The 25,213-nt window shown below is 41.3% G+C and overlaps 1 protein-coding gene across 1 annotated transcript; it reads right to left on the minus strand.

Moving 5' to 3' along the window:
- Positions 1 to 13,353: 13,353 nt before the first annotated feature.
- RAP2B (RAP2B, member of RAS oncogene family) lies at positions 13,354 to 15,822 on the minus strand. The gene has a single exon (XM_027092784.1). It carries the CDS (start codon positions 15,379 to 15,381, stop codon positions 14,830 to 14,832), a length of 552 nt encoding a protein of 183 aa, XP_026948585.1. The 5' UTR covers positions 15,382 to 15,822; the 3' UTR covers positions 13,354 to 14,829.
- Between the last annotated feature and the right edge of the window lie 9,391 nt (positions 15,823 to 25,213).

Consider the following 25,213-nt stretch of genomic DNA (forward strand, 5'->3'; position numbering starts at 1 on the left):
AAATAAGGCTCATCATGTCCTACCCAAGAGAATCTGAACAGCTGTTCTTTAATTTGGGAGACTGGATGATGACTGTGACAAGTGAAAGTGCCTAAGATTTAACTGCGTTGGAGTCTGAACATTTTTTATACCCTGTTTGACAAAATGGTTGAGAAAGACGAGATTAACTACAGAGAAGTAGAGACAGATATTCCCTCTATCCTTTATGTGCTAACATTGATTCAGTGGTAGTAAATTAGTATTATTATATACTAATATATATATATATATGAAATAAGTGTCTGAAACATGCTCTCATCCCTTTATAGGCCATTCATCACGATGGGATGAAGCAAATCATCCCTCCAGTATCCATAGATTCATCTGCTGAGGCTAAGACACCATCTGGCTGCTATGCCTCTTCTTCATTTCTAGTTCTTCCTCAGTGCTAGCCTTCAGGTCAGCAAAATAGTTTCCTTACAAGACTCAATTTAAAATGAAGGCAGTTAAAAACAGATTTTGAAATTTTCAGAGGAAGTCATAGTACAATTCAGATTATATCATTTTCATCCATGCCTGATTTTCCCACATTATCTCTTAAAACACAATTACATGATTTGTACTGAGAGGTCTGAGTTTTTCATACAATTGTTCAAGAATGCAAAGCAGATTAATTACATTTGGGGAAAATCTATCTTTATCACCACTTAAAAGGAGATGAATATATTTTCTCTAATTTACAAATTAGAGAAATTAATAGTGGATCTATGGATAAAGCACACATGCTTCTGAAAGAGAAGTGAATTATCAGCAAAGAATGCACGGCGAATTATCTCCATTAATTGTCTCCCAGTACATATTTTCATTCCTTACTCTCAATGAAGATGGTAAGTTTTTTGTTAGCTCCACAACCAGTCATCTAACAGAGAGCTACTACAGAGGAAAGTGCTTTTGTAATAGAAGATCTTTTGTCCTGAGAAGTCCCTATTATCAGGAAGATAATATTAGTAAGTTTTAGAACTGCCTTTTTGAAATGATACTGTGATTCAAATATTACTTTTATATACAGATCAGATCCCCATACACAAAACAGAATGCTTGGTGGTTCAGAATTGAGACTGTAGATGTCATGAACATGGGCTGATTCTGGAATAAGAAGTTATAATTTAAACAAGAATCAGATGAAGTATCATCAAGTTATCAATTCTTTACTCCTGTAGTTGTTCTTAGACTCACTGTGAGGTCAAGCAAGCATCCTCTCTTCAAGGGTTGTCTCAAAGGCAGTCTGCAGTGGAGGTTCTATTGAACTAGGAACTGGCAACCTCGTTTTACGTCCATCTTAGGCATTAGCTAACTTTTGTTGGGCAAGTCACATTTCTGGGCCCTAGTATTACCAGCTTTAACTTGAAGTTACTGACCATGTCAGTGATTATCAAGTTGAAGACAAGCAGCATCAGTGCCACCTGGGAATTTGTTAGAAATATTGCTTCCCACACCCCACCCTGTATTTACTGAATTAGGAATACTGGGTTTCAGCAGTATGTGTTTTAACAAGCCATCCAGATGATTCTGATGCGCTCTCAAGTCGGATTACGTGATCTCTTAAGTTTCTTCTAGTTGTGAGGTAATTAGCAAGTAGAATCACCTATTTATGAACTTAAATATTTAATAAGTCAAGTATTATGTCTTACTGAGCCCCAGCACCTATAATATTTCAATAATGAATGAATGATTGGGGATATCTGCTCCACAGTAATCTCTTCTTCGCGAATTCCAATTCCAATTTATCTACGACTAGTTTTTTTAATTAATTAATTTATTTATTTTTGTCTGCGTTGGGTCTTCGTTGCTGCGCGCGGGCTTTCTCTAGTTGCGGCACGCTGGCTTCTCATTGTGGTGGCTTCTCTTGTTGCCAAGCACAGGCTCTAGGCAGGCGGGCTTCAGCAGTTGTGGCACGTGGGCTCAGCAGTTGTGGCTCACGGGCTCAGTAGTTGTCGCTCGTGGGCTCTAGAGCTCAGGCTCAGTAGTTGTGGCTCAGGTTTAGCTGCTCTGCAGTGTGTGGGATCTTCCCAGACCAGGGCTCAAACCTGTGTCCCCAGCATCGGCAGGCGGATTCCTAATCACTGTGCCACCAGCAAAGTCCTATCTAGGACTACTTTAAGGTGAATGCCACCCTTTTCTCATTGTCACCCTGCTGTTACTGTTATTTGTGTATCTGTCTTATCTTTCCAACAAAAACGGGCACCATTCATAACAGGTTTTCCTTCCTATATCCCATAGAACAGTGGTTCTCAAACTTTATTATGGATAAAAGCATGTGGAATGTACATTAAAACACATTGTTCAGCCCCGCCCTTAGAGTTTCTGATAGAGTAGGTCTGAGTTGGGACCTGAGAATCTGCATTTTTAACAAGGTGAGGCTGATGTTGCTGGTCTGGGGCCCCTACTTTGAGAACCACTGCCGCAGAGCAAACCCCACTGGGCACACGGATGCCTGCTTGTGGAGCTAACGAGCATGAAGAATTAGATAAATTATAAGATTTTCTTAAAAATGTAACAGGAAGTCTGAAACAAGGATAGAGTAGATACACTTACATGTTTATAACCTATATTATATTTATATGTAACCTATTTTTCTAAATGGGAATATTTATTACTACCAGTCTTTACTAGGCACAATATAAATTTATCCTTTTTATTATTCTTTTTCTAAATGGCATCTCTCATCACGAACTTCTTAAAAATCTTAAGGATAATAAAGAAATTAAATTCTTTGTGAAATATTATAATATGAAAAACCAGTTTCCCATCTTTCTCTCTCAAACTTATTATGAGTTTCTTGAAAAGTTAAAACTATTGCTTAGAAAGCAACTCTAATTTAGGAGTGGTTATTCAAAAATACTCTAAGTCCTGGTAGACCTGAGTTTCAGCAAATAAGTTGGGAAGACACAGAGGTGAGCAATCAAGTCACAGAGTAGAAACAATCTAGACAAGCATGACTAAGGTAAGCACTACTAAGAAGAGCCTGCCATTTGGAAAAAAGTGTTCAAATTTAAAAAATAATTTAAGAAACAAATTTCTAACATAAAAATCTAGTGTGTGATAACACAAATTCAAATTCTTAGCTAGTGGTTATTTGTACTATAATAATTTATCTGCTTTTGAATGATTCAACGGTGGGTCCACTAAATAGTAAGGTTTTTTTATGTATCTTATACATGATGCAATTTTTATACACAGTTTTTTCCCAAATCATATCCACTGCATAAACCAAGACATACCTGCATCTGGAAAACCAATGCAGAGCAGGGCAAAGGTTTATAACACAATATACTAATTTCCTAAAAGTTCTAGAACTCTTTTAACTTTGCTTCTGATAACTTTACAGAAAATTTAAGTCCCATTAACACTATAATAGCACTGCCATTCCAAGCTATAAATTTAAGAACTGATGAATAAAAGAACAGGCCACAAATTTCATTCTATAATATTTGCCTGCAATTGATGCAGAACTTTGAACTATTCCAACTTTTCTAGTTATTGTGACCTATTTTTAGCATTGTAGTCAAACTTACTTCCTTTCCCCTTGTGACTAATTGTTCATTCACTGCTTCAACAAATACTATTGATTCATGACACGCACTGTTCTAGGCACTGAGGACAAAAGGATGAGCCCTTAACCTTATAGACTTACCTTCTAGTGGAGAAAATCAACAGTAAAATTCAATGTAAGAACATGTGAAGGCACAGATGGTATCTAATTCTTGGTACAGTAGTTATTTGGTGCTCCATATTTAACTGACTACATGAATGCATTCTTCACAGTTTGCAGATGACTATGTCCTTAAAATAAAATAAGGGTATATCATCTTATAATACAGTATTCTAATCAAGTAAGTTAAAAAATGTTCTGATAATTATTTTTTGAGATTCTAATTCAAGATCTATAATGTCAGTTAAGAAACTTCATTCATGCATACTATACATCATGAATTTAAATGCTCAGTTTAATATGTTTTTTTTTTCTGATTCAAAACACAGTAAAATATCATGACTGAAATCCTAAGCAAATCCTTCTTCTATTACTTGGCAATCCTCCTGTTCTCAATCTGCAGATTCTACAAACACAGTATCACTCCCCACCTTCCTCCACCTTCTAGTCCTGGAAACCAAACACTTAGTCTAAGGAAAGGTGAAAGTTAGAGTTATACTGCATATATTAACCATGGCATGAAACAGGGAGTTGTATAAGAGGGTAAATTATGGTTGCTATGGGAACCTTAATTTAGTATTTGGGGCAAAAGCTTTAACTCTATTCAGGTCAACTATAGTATTTTTAAGAATAATACCAAGAGAAAAATACTCCAAAAGATCAATTTTTTAAATAACAAATTTACAGAGATTTCATTTTTACTCTAAAACTCACGTAAAGAATAGTCAAGAAAATACCCGTTTCACAAACTTAATGAAATTTCAATGGCATGATATTGATAGCAATTATAAAATTCACTCACTTCCTCTACAACAGTCATTATCTGATTATTTATGATGAAATGTTTTACTGCTTAATGAAACCCACGCTATACAGAGTTTGTACTCTGATACTAAGAATGTAAAAATCAGATTCCTGTCATCTATTGAAGTTCTGATATGTAATACTTTAAAGTCCATTTGGAATTCATTGTAGACTCTTCATATTCTCAGAGTCTACAATGAGTTTCTACAGAAACTCTTCATATTCTCTGGCAAATCAAAGGCTGTGTTCTCAAAAGTCAGAGTGGGCCAGGCTTGGGCAGTAAGAAAAAGATAACCTAGGTGGTCTTAAAATTGTTTAACATGAAAACTGGCGATTCTCACTGAATGACACTGTTATCATTCTGATAATTTTCATCACAGAATTTTTAAAAACATGTTAAAATGACTAAACAAAAATACTTTCGAGGAGGCCAACTTTTTGTATATTTACTTCTGATGTGTTATCTATGTGTTTATACATAGAAATGTGTAAAATTCTCCACAATTGTTAACACCGAAAAAGCTCTCTAGTCCTATTGTGCATGTATTTTTGATATTTCCCTAGGCTAATACAAATCAATATTACTTGTAATTAAGCGGGTAAATATTTTGCCAAATCACCACCATCATGATAAATCCAAACAATTATGATACGACTTTTCGATAATTCACATACATGCTTTTTTTCTATTCATGAAGTGCTACTTTTCTGAGGAAAGAGTTAAAAAGGAAAATTGTTAGTAATTTCGCTATAAAATATAAACTGGAGAGCTTTCAGGATAGTACTGTAAAAAAACTTACTATCTTTTTTCCCCCCGAATAGTAGTCAAATGGTAATAAATCAAACAAAAGGGTGAATTTTCGAATATTTTGATAGGCTTGGAGATGGTTATCCCTCAGTTACAAAGCTGTTACGTCTCCTACTTACTAAGAATGAAAGATTTCCAAATGTTCCCCCTGTGAAATGTAGAACCACAATTGTCCCACCAGGAAGGGTCTCTGGTTGCTTAAAGCTTTTAGAGTATATTACACAGATTTTAAGATATCTGTTTCACTTAAAACTTAAGAACAAAAACAATCATGACCGAGTAAAAGTCCATGGTCATTGAGTTAATTCCACATTCAGGAACTTGCTGACAGGATAGTCCTTAACGCAGTATTTCAGGAGTTGGCAGCCACAGCTTGTCTGCTGCTGGCTAGAGACTGCGAGATTCCAGAGGCACTTCATTACTGAGGCAATCACTACTGCCTCTGCTGCCCGCTTCTTGACAGCCTGGCGGAGTGATCTGGACACAGGTAGGTGTGTGCAGTTAAGCAGTATGGGTCTGCCCTGGACACAAGGAAGGAAGAAAGGGGGAAGGAGGGAGGAATTGCAAAAGTGAAAATAAGGAGGGATGGGATGCATAAAATGCATCCTTTCCACCCCAAAGTGAGGAATCCAGATGGGGAATAGGGGCCTGGATTAACTGGAAAGAGACTGTGAGTGGAGGAAGCTGGGTGAGGCTGAAAACCTTCCAGATGTCTCCTACTGGAGGTTTAAGGGGCCTCCCCAAAACTGCAACACTGATGCCCTTGACCTCCCTTCTAGGTTCCTCTACTTAGTTATCAGCATGCCCTGAGGTACGCTCTGACCATTAGAGTTCATCACCCCAACCAGAGCACACCCACCTTTTGGATTAAATCGCCAAAAAATCTCAATCCCTGAGATTTTCTCTTAGGTGTGGATTTTAATGAGCTGATCAAAGTGATATTGTCCCAAGTATAATAGAGAACACTGATATTTTAAAAGAGAAGCATTGATTGCAGTGCTTTCCTGGAGTAAGGAATATCTTAACTGCTCCTAGGTTCAACCCCTCTCCCCTCTGGCTTATGTCTCCTCCAAATCCACCAGCCAAGCTGAGTAGTAGTTCTCAACCAGGGGCTGTTAAGCCGCAACGCCCCCCACTCCCCCCGCCCCCAAATGGTAGGCAACGTCTGCAGACATTTTTGGTTGTCACAACTGGGATGGGAAGGGGTGCTACTGGCATCTAGTGGGTAGAGGCCAGGGATGCTGCTAAACATCCTGAAACACACAAGACAGTGCTCCACAAAAAACAATTATCCAGCCCCAAATATTAATAGTACTGAGGTTGAGCAACCCTGAGTTAGAGTGGAATTTATTACAGTAGCATTATCGCGCCATCCCACAGGCTTCTTCACCTTTGGCCAGCAGCAGCCCTAAGCCTCAGTAAATCCTGCATTACAATGAATCACAAACCTGGACGCAGGAAATCCTCTAGGATTGTAGGAACGCAGGAATGAGGGTGTGGGCTGAGGAAGGATTCCACCTCAGCCTGCAGTGATTGCCTTCTCAGCTCTGTATCACACTCTCCTGCCTCGGCAAACAGTACCCAGCCCGCCTGCTGAATGCTGCCGGAATGATTAAGGAAAATATTCCCTTGCCCTCATTACTATTTGTGCTTCCTCAGTGACAAAATAAAAGGAGGTTTGTATAAAAATGTATAAAATGTATAAGAACAGTTTTGCCCTTCAGATTAAGTTTTTGTTTATTGTTGCCCCTGCCTTTCAAGGTATAAGATTCTCTCAAAGAGAGTGTATGGGTTATTTCTCATTTTTTGACCTCAGCAAAAGATTAGTAAAGAAGAAAAGATGGCCTGGAAATATTTTTAGGCTTTTGTAAGTATATGAAAATGAATATTCCTACGATTGAATTCAGTTTTTAAAAATTTCCCTTATCAGTTTTAAAAATGAAATGCAAAGGTTATGCCGACACCGAAAGGTAATATCTGTTTAGTAGGCAATCTTCTCTAACTAGTTGGCTTTGTTTCAGTCTGGCCCTCAAACAGTGTGAAAAATACTTTTCCCTTTACACTATTACACAGAAAACACATTTATAGAGCCATCAGTTAAGCAGTTCTTAGATTTTTTTTTATCGATTAATACGGATTACATATGTGACAGAGAAAACCATTTGCATAAAGCTGAGGTAGAGAAATGAAATGATATACAAAAAAGAAAAATAACAGGTAATACGATAAAGTAAAGCTAAGATAACCAAACTCAGAGTAAAGAACTCCCACCTCAAGGCTAGATGCTGAATGATGTTGAAATCAAACTTTCTACTAGATGCTGAATGATGGTGAAATCAAACTTAGAGATATACTTGCAATTCTCCTTACCTACTTACAAATGTAAATGCAAAACTATCTAAAATATATTTTAAAATATGTTATTGATATATATGTTCTTATAAAATTATGCTGGTACTAGAACAGATCTCTACAGGCTCTTTTCTTGAAAGAGATATAATTCAATATAATGTTAGCCTTTAAAAAGAATATTTTTGAAATATATTAATATACAAATATTAAATAACATTAAAATATTCTGGGTTCATGACTTAACCCAAATTTTGAAAACTTTTTATAAGTGGTCAGATGTAAAACATGAAGACCCCCTACTTTAGCTATAAAACTATAATAAATTTTCATCTCATAAATGGTTCAATAATAATCAGATTTAAAAAAAAATAAACAATGAAGTACTTTCAGATGAACTATTCTCTCTGTAATTCTGTGACTTTTTACATTTAAAAAGCATGTTGTTAAATTCATGAGATATTCTACACAAAAGTCACTAGAGATCATTTTGCAAACTGCAGGAGGTTAATAATCACAACTCCCTTTAGTTCATATGGTTTTACAATAATTGCTATTATAGCTACTTCTTATAAATAGTTTGTTGCCCAACATTTCTTTCTCTGAGCTGGCTGCCTTCTTCAATAAGCACTAAAGGCTTGAGAGCAAGAGCTTCTGTATAAAATAACTATAAGCTTAGCAAACTTAAAATAGCTTAATTCTTTGGCACACTCATTTTTAGGAGATTATCTTTTTCAAAAGAAGTACTCTACCCTGAATCTTCTTTACATGAGGAGCCCAAAATAACCTTATGCCAACAGTTGCTTCTTTCTTTAAGAATATAACCTAAATTGTCCTTCCCTTTTTTGTTTCCTCATAAAAGAAAAATATAAAAACACTGAACAAATTTCATAGGTCTATTTCCCCTCCTCCCTTTGACATGAAAATATAAAAGTAAACTGACTTATTTCTAAATATTCAATTTTAGCTAATCTCAAAAAGTTAGTTGGAAATGATTCACAAAACTACACAGCTCCACATGCAACAAAACAACTATTAGTTACTTAAATCTCACAGGATCCATTCTTATGTGCAATATCCACATACCTTTCAAAGTAAAGTTCCAATTCTTAACAAATTTTACCTATTCTATTGCCTGCCAGACAGACACACAGGATTCTATTATAACTGATGGCACAGGTAACTGTGCTTTTACACGTACTCCTACTGTTTAATATATGCTATTCTCACAGCTTATGGTGATAAAAGCACAAAACTATTGCTCTCTTGCCTGGCTTCTGCCTATTTAAGGATTAGTCCTTACACCACAGCTAACAGTATATGCTCGATAAATGCTTGCTGAATAATGAATAAATCAGTTTCTCCTATGTCTACCAATTTCCACTGTAACCGTATTCTTTTTTTAAAAAAAAAGATTTTTTTTTGATGTGGACCATTTTTAAAGTCTTTATTGAATTTGTTACAATACTGCTTCTGTTTTAGGTCTTGGTTTTTTGGCTGTGAGACATGTGGTTTCTTAGCTCCCCAACCAGGGATTGAACCCATGTTCCCTGCATTGGAAGGCAAAGTTTTAACCACTAGACCGCCAGGGAAGTCCCTGTAACCATCTTCTTAACAATCAAGGAATAATCTTGGGCCTTTTTGGGTACTTGTATTCTCAACACATCAATATTTTCTACTTTAAAAAAAATGTTTTTGCTGTATTTGCAAAATTACCACAAATAAACCAACCACACATCTTCAAACCTCTGATAAACTTAGGCACACATAATTTTGCCAGATAATGTTTAAAAAATAGCAAGTTTAGTCAATTGGACAAAAAAGCATGTACTTCCTACTCTATTTTAAGAAAAACATTTCCTCAGAGATTTCTGTTTAATACCAAAGGAAAAATATAAATAGCTGCCCCCTCCAATTTACAAAATAGATCAACACTCACCATTCCAAAAGATAAGACGTGTAATGAAACAAATGCACCGCACCGTTTTATGCTGTTCATTGTCAGGATGGATAACTATAGAACTAAATGCCATTGAATCAACTGATTCCTGGAAAGTCTGGCTAAGAAAACTGAATGTATGTATTAACACACACACATATACATGTTGACACACACATGTGCCTACTATGACCTGAAGATTTAAATTCTCAAATATAACTTTTATAAATACTTACTAGGAATCATAAAAAACTAAAATTCTTGCCTTTTAATCTTGAAGTAAGAGAAGACAAATACCTAAAAGTATTCCCTTTATCAAAGATTTTTCAAAATAATTTTTTGAGAGAAAATGTTGATTCTGATTATTTAGGCCACACCCCTATTCTAATCATTTATCCACTTTCGTTACCTTCTGAATTAATACTGAAAACCAGAACCCAATTATTCACATACTAATGTGAACATGGTCACTCAGCCAGAATGTGGCTTCCCCGTTCACACTCCAGTTTAACATTCTTAGTGTAACTGGCATATGTCCTCAATAGCTACAGAATTCAGTCAAGATTATTCCATGACTTTGTGGTAGGCAGCACTCTAAACGTGTGACACGGGTCTTAAGTCTGTGTCCCTAAATATCTAGGTAGCTCTCAGTACTCATTTGGAGTTTGGACTAGATCATCATCAGTTCTCAAAATGTGGTCCCTGAAACAGCTCTATCAGCATCACCTGGAAATTTGTTAGAAATGAAAATTATGAGGTCGTATCCAGATACACTGAATAAGAAACTATAGGAAGAGCTTAGCATGACTTGTTTTTACTTCCAGGTGATTTTGATATATGGTCAAGTTTGAGATCCTCTGGACTAGATGATCCCTAAAGCCTTCTCCAACTATCAAAATCCTACTGTCATTAATTAGATCAAACGTATCTTCTAGAACTAGCACCATGTTCAATTAAATGCATTTAATTATTCCCAGTAGTCTGAGTAAAATATCATAATCAAACTTACCATATTCTATTATACAGTACTTAAAACTTTGCTACATTTTCATCAGGACAAAATTGACATTAGAAAGTTTTCCCAATTAAGTAGACACTGCAACAAATGTTTGATACCACTTTAACTCATGGTGGTGATCTCCAAATTAAACCCTCATATTTATAAGTAGGGGGCTTATTCTAGCTGTTGTGAAAAGTAAATAGATCCTTTGATGACAGTTAAGGTACAGGCATTTTGTATCTATTTCTCAAGACCAGCTGCTACATAGTGTTCTCTCACTTTCCCATCCCATCTCTGAGAAACATGAATATAAATCAAAAGGGGGTGCAATAACATGCTGGCGAAAACAAAACTACCTGAATAATTTGAATCAATGGGGCATTTTAGGATTCCCACCTATAGGAAAGGTTAACAAATCAGGAAGCATAAAGCCTCATACACTGAAAGAAGTCTAATCCTAAATAGATCTGGTCCTAAAATGTGATTCAGTGGAGTCTATTTCAGCAGTTAAGAAGGTGGACATTGTTGTACCTAAGAACCATAACTCCCAAATACAAAAATGTTAGACTTTCAGATGATACCTTCAACTTTTCTGAGGCTATTACAAAAGGAGGACAAAAATAATCCTTTAAGATGACATAAAGCTTGGATGACTGTCAGGGACCAAAAGGAAAAGCTGTTAAAAACTAGCAGGGGTCAAATTAAAAAGTTAACTTTTGCTCCCCAAGATAAAGGTTTCTTTTCCACCCAGTTTGTTTTGACAGGTGATTGCCTTACAACAAACTCCTCCCTCCCTCCCTCTCTCACTTCCTTTGACACTCTTAAGTCAGCTCAACTTTTCCAGGGAAACAAACGCTCTTATCTCTTCACACCATAATTCTAGAAGGGGTTCTTACTAGCCAAATAAACTGACATATTCTTAAAAACAATGTTTCTAATTTCTCTCAATTTCATCAAGAAAATATTGGAGAAGGCTACAAGATTCAATACTATTTTCCTGCTCCAGGGGTACACACAAAGTTGCTTTCGTTGAGAATCCAGAAAGCATTTATTTTACAGTATTCAGTAAAAGTATATTAAAATCTTCTGCCTTGCCATCCCAGACCGATAAAGAATTTAGTCATGTAAGTGACTAAACCCTGTGTGAAGATGATTAATGCACCCAGCAACCTATTTCATTTCCAATTTCCCATTTTCAAAAATTCCCTGTCAGGAGTATATACATTTCTTAAGTTAGTTAGATACTTGCCAGCATTTTATGTCAAAAGGCTTCCAAAGGTCTTCCCTGGTGGCGCAGTGGTTGAGAGTCCGCCTGCCGATGCAGGGGACACGGGTTCATGCCCCGGTCCGGGAAGATCCCGTGTGCCGCGGAGTGGCTGGGCCCGTGAGCCATGGCCGCTGAGCCTGCGCGTCCGGAGCCTATGCTCGGCAACGGGAGAGGCCACAACAGTGAGAGGCCCGCGTACCGCAAGGAAAAAAAAAAAAAAAAAAAAAGGCTTCCAAAAAACCAAAACAAAACTATAAGAAACAGTCACTAAATGCCTTTTAAAGAATCCTTTATATAGTACTTGATATATGTCTTAAGAATTTTCAACACTTTAGAGCTACTGAATCAACTAAATTTACACAAATGCAAGAATGAATCTTTGCAAAGCCTAAGTTTGAATAGTTTCTCCTAATTTCTATATTTAGCATATATACATTGCCTTCTGAGTTTGATACTAAACTTAACTGAGATCAAGAGTGAAAGAAACGGCCTTAGGACCAAACCCAGACAGAATTCCCTATTCCTTCTCTGTGCTGGAATTCTGAGATGTCACCTGGGCAACGGACACAATATTTTAAGGCAAGATATGTTAATACAGCTTTAAAAAAACCTGTGGCCTGTAATTTCTTTTGGCTTCCTCAACAGAATAAATCCCTTTGTCAAAAGACCCTTCAAAAGACTTCATCTACACTTCATGGACCTAAGATATATCAAGTGCTCTTGATATATACAGTTATACACCTTCTTTTATTCTATGGAGATTATATTAGTAAAGTGGCCCTTAGGAAAAATAAAATACAAAATCAAAAGCTCACACTGCCTCCTGCTGTTAGAAGGAAAATTTCATGAGGTCAAAATGGTCCACAAACTGCACAGTGTAATGAGAGCAAGAGGCTTGTCTTAGTTTTTTCTTTTTCTCTTCTTTTGTAATCTAATGATCTATTTCCTAATCAAAGCCTCAAAAGGGTTGAGATACTGTCCACAACCCATACAAATGTACTGCAGAACACACTACAAGGTATGACTTCAGAATTGAAAATCATCTTCCCCAAACATGCTTTCAACTGGATAGGTGTTTTAAACAAAACAAAACACAACTAAAGAAGAAGAAAGGAAGAAAGAAAAAAGAAAATTAAAAGCACTACCCTGTCTGACCAGGTGGATGGTTACTCTCCCAGATCTAAGGCAGTCTTAGCAGTTGGTTTCTCCCCTTCCTAGAGAAATAAACTATTCCAAGTCAGCAGAACAGATTCAATATCCAGCTCATCTTATAGTCAGAGGGTTATCACCATACCCCAGGGCTTCCTAGACTTTGATGATTTTTTTCCATTATTTAAGGAGTTGGGAGTAATGTCACCCAACTTGTCACTGAGACACTTCTCTCTTCAAAATTCAACAAACCACTCTTGAGGGCACCATGTACCTGCCCCTGTCCACCTCAATCATGATACTGTATTAAATCACTGAATATGAAACACAGAAACACAAACAATAATTTGGATTTGTTTCTTTAAAAATGATGTTTGTATTAAAAATCTTAAAATGAAGAGACAATGATTAAACGTGTGTCTGGAATTAGAAATTACAAATTGTTAGAATTCTCTCAGTACATCACAACAGTAAAATTTTGCTCTTTGCTTCTGGAGGAACACCCTATAACAGAAAACCAAACATTAAAAAAAAAATTATATAAAAGGGGAGCTAAATACCTGAACATTGAAACAAAATGAAGCAAAAAATTTAAAAAAGAAAAAAAAAAAACCATTGCAAGACAAGTAAATTACATTTAAAAGGAAATAATAAAAGAAATTCACCAAACAACAGGCCCTATTGTCCTGGCTCCTTCAGGAAGATTACTGAAAGGAAACTGGGAAGTGGTTTGGGGGGAATAGCAGATTCTGGGATCTGGTGGGAAGTTCACAGGTTGGCACCGGCTGGAACAGCTGAGTTTTGAAGGCACTCTGCAGACACAGGGGTGCTGGGGGCCCTGAATCACATTTATGAAGTCCTTGTACTGTATTTTAAAGAGCTAGTCATCAACACCTTGTTACTGCCAACCAATAAGAACAAAAAAGCTAAATCTAAAAAACCAAACAAACAAACACACACACAACAGTACACACAAAAATGTGCAGATCTGTAACATTTTTTTTCACAGCTGATTAAAAAAAAAAAAAATACTACCGTTCTCCCCCAGACTCCCCTTTGATACAGTAGGTAAACAAAATAGATTTTTTTTTCCACAAATATCAGCAGACACTTTCTGGCACCCCACACTGTATTGGCATCAGTGTTAACAGTCCCAGTTCAGATGTGCAATACTTCAGATTGGATATACTGTAACAAGAATCCAACTTTGCATAGACATCCTCAGAATCGCAGTCACGGGGTTGCCCTTCCAAGCTGGCAGAAAAGGAACCCGATCTTAATTTCCAGCTACTCCTGGAAAACAAGGAAAAAACAAAAGTTTCTTCCTCTCATCCTGCTCCTTCATTTGGTTCTCCCGGACTTCCTTCCGTGTATTTAAAACTTGGAACTAGAAAAACGGTTGTTGAAAGAAAAAAAAAAAAAAAAAAGAATTCCCCCTTTTCCACCTTCTCCCCATCCTCTTCCTCCCCCACCCCATTTTTTTTCCAGGCTGAAACTTTCGCTTGCCGCTGTCAAGCTGCCATACTGCGCCGCAACGGCTGCTTCAATGGGGAAATATGCGTCAAGCAAAATCAATGAGAAACGTACATGCTGCAAAGAGCCACATTTCCACCGGGTCTCGGATGGTCATGACGGGACACCCCCTCGGACACGGGTCAGAGGAAGGGGACGCGGCCACGGCGGCCAGCCGGGCTCCCGGGACACCCCGGCTGATGCAAAGTCGTCTCCAATCTCAAAGCAAGAAGAGAAATCACATTTAGAAGAATCGGGTGCGTTTGGCTTTTGTGCGCAGAGCGCCCGGCGCGCGGCAGCCGCGGGCGCCTCAGAGGATCACGCAGGCCGAGCAACAGCCCTCGTCGCCGTTGGGCTGAGCCGCGTAGTTCATCTGCCTCACGATCTCGGCGAACAGCTCGTCCACCGAGGCTTTGTTTTTGGCCGACGTCTCCATGAAGGGGCAGCTCCACTCCTCGGCCAGGGCCTTGCCCTCGCCGAACGAAACCTCGCGCTCGCCCTCCAGGTCCACCTTGTTGCCCACCAGGATCATGGGCACGCGCTCGTACCGCTTCACGCGGATGATCTGGTCCCGCATGGGCTTGATGTCCTGGAAGCTCTGCTGGTTAACAAGGCTGTAGACGAGGATGAAGCCCTGGCCATTCTTGATGTACAGGTCCCGCATGGACGCGAACTGCTCCGTGCCCGCCGTGTCCAGAATCTCCAGCACCGACGGCGACGAGTCCACCTCAATCTCTTTGCGGTAGAAGTCCTCGATGGTGGGGTCGTACTTCTCGATGAAGGAGCCGGTCACGAACTGCACGGTGAGCGCGGACTTGCCCACGCCGCCCGAGCCCAGCACCACCACTTTGTACTCTCTCATGGCTCCGTCGGCGCTCTTACCGCGCCAGCCGCGGCCCCGTCGGGGCTGCACGCCGGAGGAAGGCTGGGCTTGGCGGCTGGACTTCTCCCCGTCCTCAGCTTCGCAGGAAAAACTAAGGAGAGGATGGCAGAGGAGCGCAAGGCGCGGAAACCACCAAGCAGGGACCGGGGGCTGACCTGCAGCGGCAGCGCGTCCCTGCGGCGCGGGTCCGGGGCCCCGCAGCAGCCCACGGCGGCAGCGGCAGCCTGGGCGGCGGAGCGGGAGGACAATGCCGGCAGCCGGTGCGAGGCAAGGACTGCAGCTTCTCGCCGCGGCAGCCCAGGAAGGCGAGAAGGCGGCGGCGGCGGGCTGCGGAGGCGGCTGCTAATTGCGCGCCGGGCCGGGACGCGCGTGGCATGAGTCCCCGCAGATCGTGCGCCCACCGCCGCGGCCCATCGAGCTCTCTCCCGCAGCCTCCGCGGGGCGAGGGCTTCCTACTCGCCGCGCGCAGCCCAGCTCTCCCCGCCCCGGCGAGCATGCCCAGTGCGCCGCCGCCGGCCGCGCCCGCCGGATCCCACGCTCCTGGTTTTCCGGAGGGCCGGGCGGGGGTGGGGCTGTGGGTGGGGCTCGAGATTTGATTCAGGACTAGCGGATTCGCGATAGGCGTTAGTCTAGGAGCCGGAGAAGAAATGTGTGTGTGTGGGGGGAAGGTGTGTGTGGGTGTTAAGAGACCGGCTGGGAGAGCGCCAGTGGGAGGACGAAGACCGTCTTCTTTTCGCGGCTTTGGGGTTAGTGCATAGGGGTCCCGGCTCTGCGAGAAGCGGGTGGGCGCGGCGGGCCACCCCGGGGTTGGGGTGGGCTGGCCTCTTGCCACCTCCCTTTATCCAAAGCTCGTGGACTCCACTCCCCGGCCGGCCGGCTGGTGTGCATCCCGGGACCGAGACCCAAAGGACATTTGGGGGTATGACTGGCAGGCGGAGCATCTTCCCCCACTCAAGGCGCGGCCCTTTCTACCCGGCCTTCTCTGGCCGACTCTTCTCGTACTTCATCCCTCGGACAAAGAAAAGAGGAACACTGGGTCTGAAACCCTGTCCCCACGAGGGAAGGTGCAGCGTCTAGTGACCACATTGGTCTCCGGGCTGGGACTCGGCGGGCCCCACCCACCTCCCCACTCAGCTGTGGCCAAAACCCGGAGAGCGGATCACAGCCCGATCCAGAAGCGGCGGCGGCGGCGCCCGCAGCTAGTCAGGGCATGCTCAGTGGGCAGAGCAGGTTTTGGGGCTTGGAAGTAGGAAGCTTGTGCACCACACACCCACACTCCAGCTCAGATTACCTCTCCCAGACTCAGGACCCATTGGCCCCGGGGCGCAAATCTCACACCCTCGAGTGTTCTCCCATTGGCTACTGCCAAGGTTTTATCAGTTTGGGCTGCTTCATTGGCTAAAAAGTAGCCTCCGCTCGTGATTGGTTATTTATAGAGATTGAGTTGAGAGGCGGAGGCACAGCTGTTCTTTCTCTGCTGCTCCCCCGCCCCCTTCCTCCCACTTCCCCAGGCTAGTCGTTTCGAAGCTAAGAGTGAAAAAATAAGGAATTTAGGCGGAGAGCTCAGAGCTAAATATAGTCCTTTGTTGGTGTTTTCAAGAGAGTCTGACTTTTTGGTGCCCAGTCACGACTATCCATTAAATGGAGCTGGTTACAGTTCTTGGTCCTCAAGAAACAACAAAGTTTGCAAGGTGTTTTTTTTTTTTTTTTTCCTTAGGGAGGGGGAGGGGCTAGGATGTGGAAATGAGCCACTGAATTCAGCTCACCCGGTGGGGTGGGGGAATGCCCAGGCTTGCCTTTAGAAAACGTCTTTGCTTTGGGGCGGGCATTCGCAAGACTGGGCTCGGCTCGCACTCGCGGGAGGTACCAGGGGGATGCCTTGACTTGTTCCGGGTCTCTCTCCTTCCTCACGAAGGAGAGATGTCAAGACCTGTCAAAAGACTTAGCGATACTAGCGTGAGCCCCAGGGCGAAGGGGTTGGGAGGGGACCGAGCTGCTTCAATCCTGGCTCCATATCCTGTCGACGCCACTTCCCACTGGTTTAACCGTCCGCACTGCAGGGATAAATCAAGCAGCGTGCTAACGCTTGGTTTCAATGCCTTAGTCCTGCCGTGACTCAGGGCTACGTTTGCCAGTTAACCTTCTCCGAACCCCTTGCCGTAGCTTGTAGTATGCGCGGCTGCAGCGTGAAGTCTTGGCCAAGGGACCCGGCGGGGCTCGGGCAGCAGCCAACGCCTTGGGTGGGGTAGGCGGAGCCCATTCCTGCGCCTGGCCCCGCTATTAGAGGAGAGAGGGGTTATCAGAGTGCTTGGCTATAGTTATGCTTATATAATTCTCCAGAAACCTTTCAAGGCAAATTCCCCTAATATGGATTGAGAGAACCTCACATTTACCCAGCGTTTAATGTCTGTTAGGCGTTTTACATGTGCTATCTTATTTACTCCTCGTAAAAATAATTATTATACCTATTTTAAGGATGAGGAAACTGAGGCCCTAAGATGTTCAGTAACTGGCGTAAGATTTCTCAGCTAATGAGTGGCCACGCTAGGATCCCGACTCAGGTGTTTGGCTGCAGAACCTGGTCTTGTAACCATTAGGCAATACTACCTTCTCACAAGAAAGTTCCCAGATTTTACTCTTTCTTAGGTTGCATCTTGAGGTTGTATGATCAGACAGGCTCTTAAACCCAAGCAAGAGGGACCTCTGCCCACCCTGACTCTCTTCTGACAGTGCCCCTTCCTACAGGGTCAAGGAGCTTGAAACCTCTTCCAGACCATGCCCCCAGTAGTCAGAATTCTGGAATCCGCTACCCAAATAGTACCAAACCCTCTTCTAGGATCTGCTTGAACCTCTGAACGCACCCCTGTGTGCAGGAATGGGTCTCTGTTGGAGTGTGGATGGTGCTAGGACCTATGGGCTGAGGCGTGCCCTCCCAGGCACTTTGGGCCCCGCCTAAGTCAGCTTTCCCTTCCCTGCCACTTCCAGCCTGGCCCTTGGAGGAGTCCAAGAATTCGTGATTCACACCTGACCATCCAGGTCTTGCAAAGAAGTATCTGTCAAGGTGGGAGGATAGATCATATTTTAACAGTGTGTTATCTTGATTTGTAACTGAAATACTTAAGAGTAATGCTATGTGTGCCTCTATCTGTCCTCCTGCCCACAAATGTTAGGTGTGGTTATGAGTATGATATAGAAGAAAATGCTTTGTCCTTATAGGCCAGGTGTCTAATCTCAAGTATTGGATATCAATTATTATCTGAGACCTTGGGCAAGCCCCTCAGGTGCTCCTGACCTTAGTTTCCCTATCTATAACGTGATGATAATAAAATTTGCCCCACCCACCTAGCTACCTGAGGAACCTTGGAAAGAATCTGATGACCAAATCCTTACTTTACATCAGAGCCAGTGAGCAGAATTAGAACCCTGGTGTCCTGGATGCCCTTTGCATGGTGCCAGCCTACGCTCAGAGGAAATAATTAACAGATAATGGATGGAAACATGCTTTTAAAGCTGCAGCACCCCATAAATTCATGACAATCACAACCCAGGTGTCTTGACAGCCCTATCTAGAAGAGACCACTCTCAGGACTACGGGTAGCCATGCAGATGGGTATTTTTGAATCTTGGTGGCCTCTCTGGTACCAAAGAGCTGCCACACTTTGAATACTTTCTATTAGGGATTCTTTGATAGCAATTTTTATTACACTCCGATGGTCTCCCTCAGAAAGACTTCCACTGGGGCTCTGGGATTCAAAATGAAGTAATGAATGAAATTGCTGATGCACAAATTTTTAAAGTTGATCACTTTTTCTGGTGAAATTTGTTACGTGTCTTTATGTACCTCACTTATGGTATGAATCATAATCCTGAGCCATATCCAATTATCTTGTACCATAATTATTTACATATCTGTACCTTGTCATCCTAAGCACCGTGTGAATTCCTTGTGGTCAGGGTCCGTACCTGGCTTATCTTTGGAGCCACCTCTGTCCCTCATAACACCTAGTAAGAGTGCCTACATAGGAGTACCTCAATTAATTATTTATGGGTATATGAATGACATTTTATCCCGTTTCCAAACTCTCTTTGTGGTAAAAGATATATTTATCTTTGGAGAGACATAACATTTCCTGGATCCTTAGAAAAATGTATATAATGTTTCAGTCTCCTTGAGTCTAAAAGATGCTGGGGTGATAAAGTCTACACTTGTATGGATGGAAACACTAAGTCAGTGCTGTCTGGGGGAAAAAATACCAAAGCACCCAGTGGATAAACCCTTTCTCTGAAGAAGACTTCAGACAAACATTTTTGCAGATGACATACAAAAGGCATTTCTAGAAAATAATCTGAAGTAAAAGCTAACAAGTTAAGGACTGCTTAATCTTTCATATTGACCATTACATAAACAATGGTCCCTGACAGTGCCCCTTTGCTTACACAGTGAGCTTTGCTTACACAGTGAGCTTCTGTGACACTGGTTTTGGGCCTTCAAAGAATTAGAGGGTTTGCTAGAACATGAATCTTTTAAGTCTTCCAGTAAATAAGTGCCCATCTGTCCTCTTCATTTATACAAAGTAGAGGTTTATTTCATCATGTTCATAGTTTTAGCTGGTTTGATCTATAGAAAAATAATTCTAAAATAATTATTCTAATTTTGAAAATATCAAGGGTAAGTTGAGAGTGACCATGTATCATTATTTTAAAGGGAAGCTGGTGTAAGACTAAGTGTGCCTTGCAGAGTTCTCAGTAAATATTTAAGTGCCTGAACATGTTATAACATAACCAGATATCCACTAGTAGGCTTAGGATGTTTTATTTTATCAGTGGTCTTTAAAAAATAATCTCCAGTAATGCCCCTAAAAATATTTCGTCAGTCAGCCAAACCATCATCATTTCATACTCTTCATATTGCACTTTGGGCAGCCAACTTGTAAGAACAATGGCTTGTACTACCTATAATGAGATTTTGTATCTTTATGTCTTAAAAATTCCTAAAGTCCTAGCATGGTAACTAAAGAGAGACAAAGGTGTGCCTAGTTTTCATAATTTTATTGTCTGCTCCTTATCACGTGTACTCTGATTGGTTCCTGTCTGCTCCTTATCACGTGTACTCTGATTGGTTCCTTTCTCCTTTTGAAATTACTTTTCAAAGGAAAATGTAGGAGAGTCTTAAATTTCAAATTAAATAACCCCTTAAAATCAGTCAAGCTTTTTACTAACTTTTTGACAGGCCCAAATAAAGAACCAGAAGAATCAAAATAGCTATTCTCAAGGCTATCATTTTAGTATTGAATAGTGATCTCAACATATATATTAATGTACTGTGTTATTTTTGATAATAAAAACCACTCATATCTCCATAAAGATGTTACCTTGGGCTGAAGTGTCACACACACCTAGGCAACTAGCTCACAACTACTCATTGGATTTGAGTTCTATCATAAATTCTTACTAATGGTTTGGCCTATTTTCATTCTTTTACCTGATTTTTTAAAAAGAAGAAAAATAAGATAAACAGCCTGACCTTCTGTATAAGATCTCATATTTGCCTGAGACCCTGATCTGTAGAGAAAGAACACAACTGGCTTAGAGCACCACTTTTATGTAATGAATGTATTCTCACTCAAGGGAAATTTTAAAGAGATTTCACTGATCCTGTTTTTCGTAGTTGAAGGCACAATTACACATCTTAGTCTTTTTAAGATTTGTCTCCTCAGACCCTCTGTTCCAGAGAAACAAATATATATATAGCAAGAATGGGAGAAATGTCTTAGCTCCATTAAAAAGAACTTTCCTCTCATAAAATTGTCACTATGTGCAGATGATAAGATACTATATATAGAAAACCCTGAAGACTCCACACAAAAATTACTAGAACTGATAAATGAATTCAGCAAGGTAGCAGGATACAAGATTAACATATAGAAAGCAGTTGCGTTTCTCTGCACCAACAATGACATATCAGAAATGAAATGAAAAAAAATACCTTTTAAAATTGCACCCAAAAAAACATTAATAAAGGAAACAGAAAATGATTCAAACAAATGGAAAAATATCCCATGCTCTTGGATTGGAAGAATTAATATTATTAAAATAGCCATACTACTCAAAGCACTCTACAGATTTAATGTGATCCCTATCAAATTACCCATGACATTTTTCACAGAACTAGAACAAATAATCCTAATTCATATGGAACCACAAAAGACCCAGAATTGCCAAAGCTATCCTGAAGAAAAAGGACAAAGCAGGAGGCATAACCCTCCCAGACTTCAGACAATATTACAAAGCTACAGTAGTCAAAACAGAGTGGTATTGGCACAAAAACAGACATATGTATCCATGGAACAGAATAGAGAGCCCAGAAATAAACCCATACAGTCAATTAATCTTCACTAAAGGAGGCAAGAATATACAATGGAAAAAAAGTCTCTTCAGCAAGTGGTGTTGGGAAAGTTGGACAGCTGCATGTAAATCAATGAAGTTAGAACACACCCTCTCACCATACACAAAAATAAACTCAAAATAGCTTAAAGACTTAAGATATGACACCATAAAACTCCTAGAAGAGATCACAGGCAAAACATTCTCGGGTATAAATCATACCAATGTTTTCTTAGGTCAGTCTCCCAAGGCAATAGAAATAAAAACAAAAACAAACAAATGGAACATAATCAAACTTACAAGCTTTTTTACAGCAAAGGAAGCCATAAACAAAATGAAAAGACAGCCTAGAGAATGAGAGAAAATATTTGCAAATGATGTGACTGACAAGGGCTTAATTTCCAAAATATACAATCAGCTCATACAACTCAACAACAAAAAAACAAACAACGCAATCAAAAAAATGGGCAGAAGACCTAAACAGACATTTTTCCAAAGAAGACAGATGGCCAATAGGCACAAGAAAGATGCTCAACATCACTAATTATCAGAGAAATGCAAACAAAACTACAATGAGGCACCACCTCACTTGGGTCAGAATGGCCATCATTAAAAAGTCTACAAGTAACAAATGCTGGAGAGGGTGTGGAGAAAAGGGAACTCTACTACAGTTTGTGGGAATGTAAGTTGGTGCAGCCACTGTCAAAAACAGTATGAAGGTTCCTCAGAAAACCAAAAACAGAATTATCATATGATCCAGCAATCCCATTCCCCGGCATATATCCAGTCAAAACTACAATTCAAAAAGATACATGGCCCTTCCCCTGGGAGCAAAGACTGCCACCATGTCCTGCCTGCCCTGTGCCACACAGAGTGGGCTGTCGCTCCAGGATCTTGCTTCACATGTGGGGTGCAGGTTCGATCCCTGGTCCTGGAGCTAAGATCCCACACGGCTTGCGGCCAAAAAACCAAAACATAAAAGAGAAGCAGAGGTGGAGGCAAGATTGCATACTAGGAGGACGTAGAATTTGCATCTCCTCACAACTAGGGCACCTACCAGGCACCAGTGGGGGACCACAGACACCTAAGGGGACAGGAAGAGCCGCAAGAAACTAGGTAGGATGAGGGGTGTGGGGGGAGTGAAGGGGGAGAAGTGGAGGCAGGATGGGACTGGTACCCTGAGGGGTGGCTGGGGGAGGGGAAGGATGCCCGAAGGGGGAAATTGGGGAACCATTGGGAAGGCAGAGGATCAAAAGGGAGTGTGGCCAGGTTTCCCCTGCCCACATGGGCCCCCGGGAAACTGCTGAGATCCCTGGCCTGATCCTCTGCCCACCTAGGCCCCCTCCAGCCTCATGGGTCCTGAGGGCGTGGGAGGGAGGGAAGGGACAGCAAAAGTAAAGGCTGGACCTCTGAGATAAGCACCCATGAGGGGTGGCTGGGGGAGGGGAGGAGTTCCTACACCCAGGGGGACCCACCCACGGTTAGGGGTCCAGCCGTGACGGGGGGAGACCCTGGGGGAGATGGTGGTGGAGGGACGTGGAGAAATGGAAGGGAACGGGGCCAGTGCTTTCCCTGTCCACGTGGGCACCGGGAAGCCTGTTGGGCTTCTGGGCCTAATCCACTGCCCTTGGAGCCTCCCTCCTGATGTGCAGAGGCCAAGCCAAACCCCTACACATCCCCATCCAGCACCCTACCTCTACACTTGGAGACCCCCTCCAACAAGCTGGGCCTGAACCCCACCCACACACCCTCACTCAGGGCACTACCTCGAAACTCCGGAACTCCACACTTCAGAGGCCCTCCTTGTGGCGTGTTGCCACTCCCCTTCTGCGAAGGTCCTAAGCAGAGGCTGTGCCCCACGCTTGAACATTGCCCTGCCTAGGCCCCGCCCAACACTCAAACATCCCCCCCCGCACCTGCCTAGGTCCCATGCCACCCTAAACCCCACCCCTGCCGAAGTTCCAACCCTGCCTAAACTCTGCACGCACAGCCAAAGTTTGTTTTTTTTTTATTTTTCCTCTTAGATTGGGGTTCTGTCTTACCTTGTTGATTCATTGTCATTGATTCTTTCATATTTTTATTTTTCCTAATAAATCTTCTATTTTTCTAATTTTATTTTATTCTTTATACTTTGTTATTGTTCTCACCTTTTGGCTTGTTCCCCCCCCACACTTTTTTTATTTTCTTTTTTCTGTTGCAGTTTTATTTTACCTTGTTGCAGTTGTTTCTATTATAGTTTCATTTTACCTAATATAATTTTTATCTTTCCAATTTTATTTTGCTTTTTATTATTACTCCTTTTCTCCTTTCTTTCTTCCTTTTTTTTTTTTTTTTTTTTTTTTTTCCTTCCCTGTTTTTTTTGGGATTTTTGTTCCCAGGACGGAGGATGGACACGAGCTCCTGTGGTGGAAGCTCTGAGTCCAAACTGCTGGACTAACAGAAAATATGAGACCCCAGGGAATATCAATCAGAGTGGGGTCTCCCGGAGGTCATCTCAGCACCAAGACCCAGCTCTATCCAACTGCCTGCAAACTCCAGTGCTGGACGTCTCAGGCCACACAACCAGCAAGACAGGAATACAGCACCATACATCAAAACAAAAATGAAATGACAAAAAAATATGTTACAGATGAAGGAGCAAGGTAAAAACCTACAAGACCAAATAAATGAAAATGAAATAGGTAACCTACTTGAAAAAGAATTCAGAGTAACGATAGTAAAGATGATCCAAAATCTTGGAAACAGAATGGAGAAAATACAAGAAACATTTAACAAGGATCTAGAAGAAATAAAGAGCAAACAGTGATAAACAACAGAATTACTGAAATTAAAAATACTCTAGGGCTTCCCTGGTGGCGCAGTGGTTGAGAATCCGCCTGCCGATGCAGGGGTCACGGGTTCGTGCCCCGGTCTGGGAAGATCCCACATGCCGCGGAGCGGCTGGGCCCGTAAGCCATGGCCAATGAGCCTGCGCGTCCGGAGCCTGTGCTCCGCAACGGGAGAGGCCACGACAGTCAGAGCCCCGCATACGGCAAAAAAAAAAAAAAAAAAAAATACTCTAGAAGGAATCAATAACAGAATAACTGAGGCAGAAGATCAGATAAGTGACCTGGAAGATAAAATGGTGGAAATAACTGCCAGGGAGCAGAATGAAGAAAAAAGAATGAAAAGAATTGAGGACAGTCTCAGAGACCTTTGGGACAACATTAAATGCACCAACATTCAAATTATAGGGGTCCCAGAAGAAAAAGAGAACAAGAAAGGGCCTGAGAAAATATGTGAAGAGATTATAGTCAAAAACTTCCCCAACATGGGAAAGGAAATAGTCAATCAAGTCCAGGAAGCACAGAGAGTATCGTACAGGATAAATGCAAAGAGAAACATGCATATTAATCAAACTATCAAAAATTAAATACAAACAAAAAAT

This window comes from Aethalodelphis obliquidens, unplaced genomic scaffold (assembly GCF_003676395.1).
Source record: "Aethalodelphis obliquidens isolate GAN/ISIS:26980383/991018 unplaced genomic scaffold, ASM367639v1 scaffold81, whole genome shotgun sequence".
Lineage (NCBI taxonomy): Eukaryota > Metazoa > Chordata > Mammalia > Artiodactyla > Delphinidae > Aethalodelphis > Aethalodelphis obliquidens.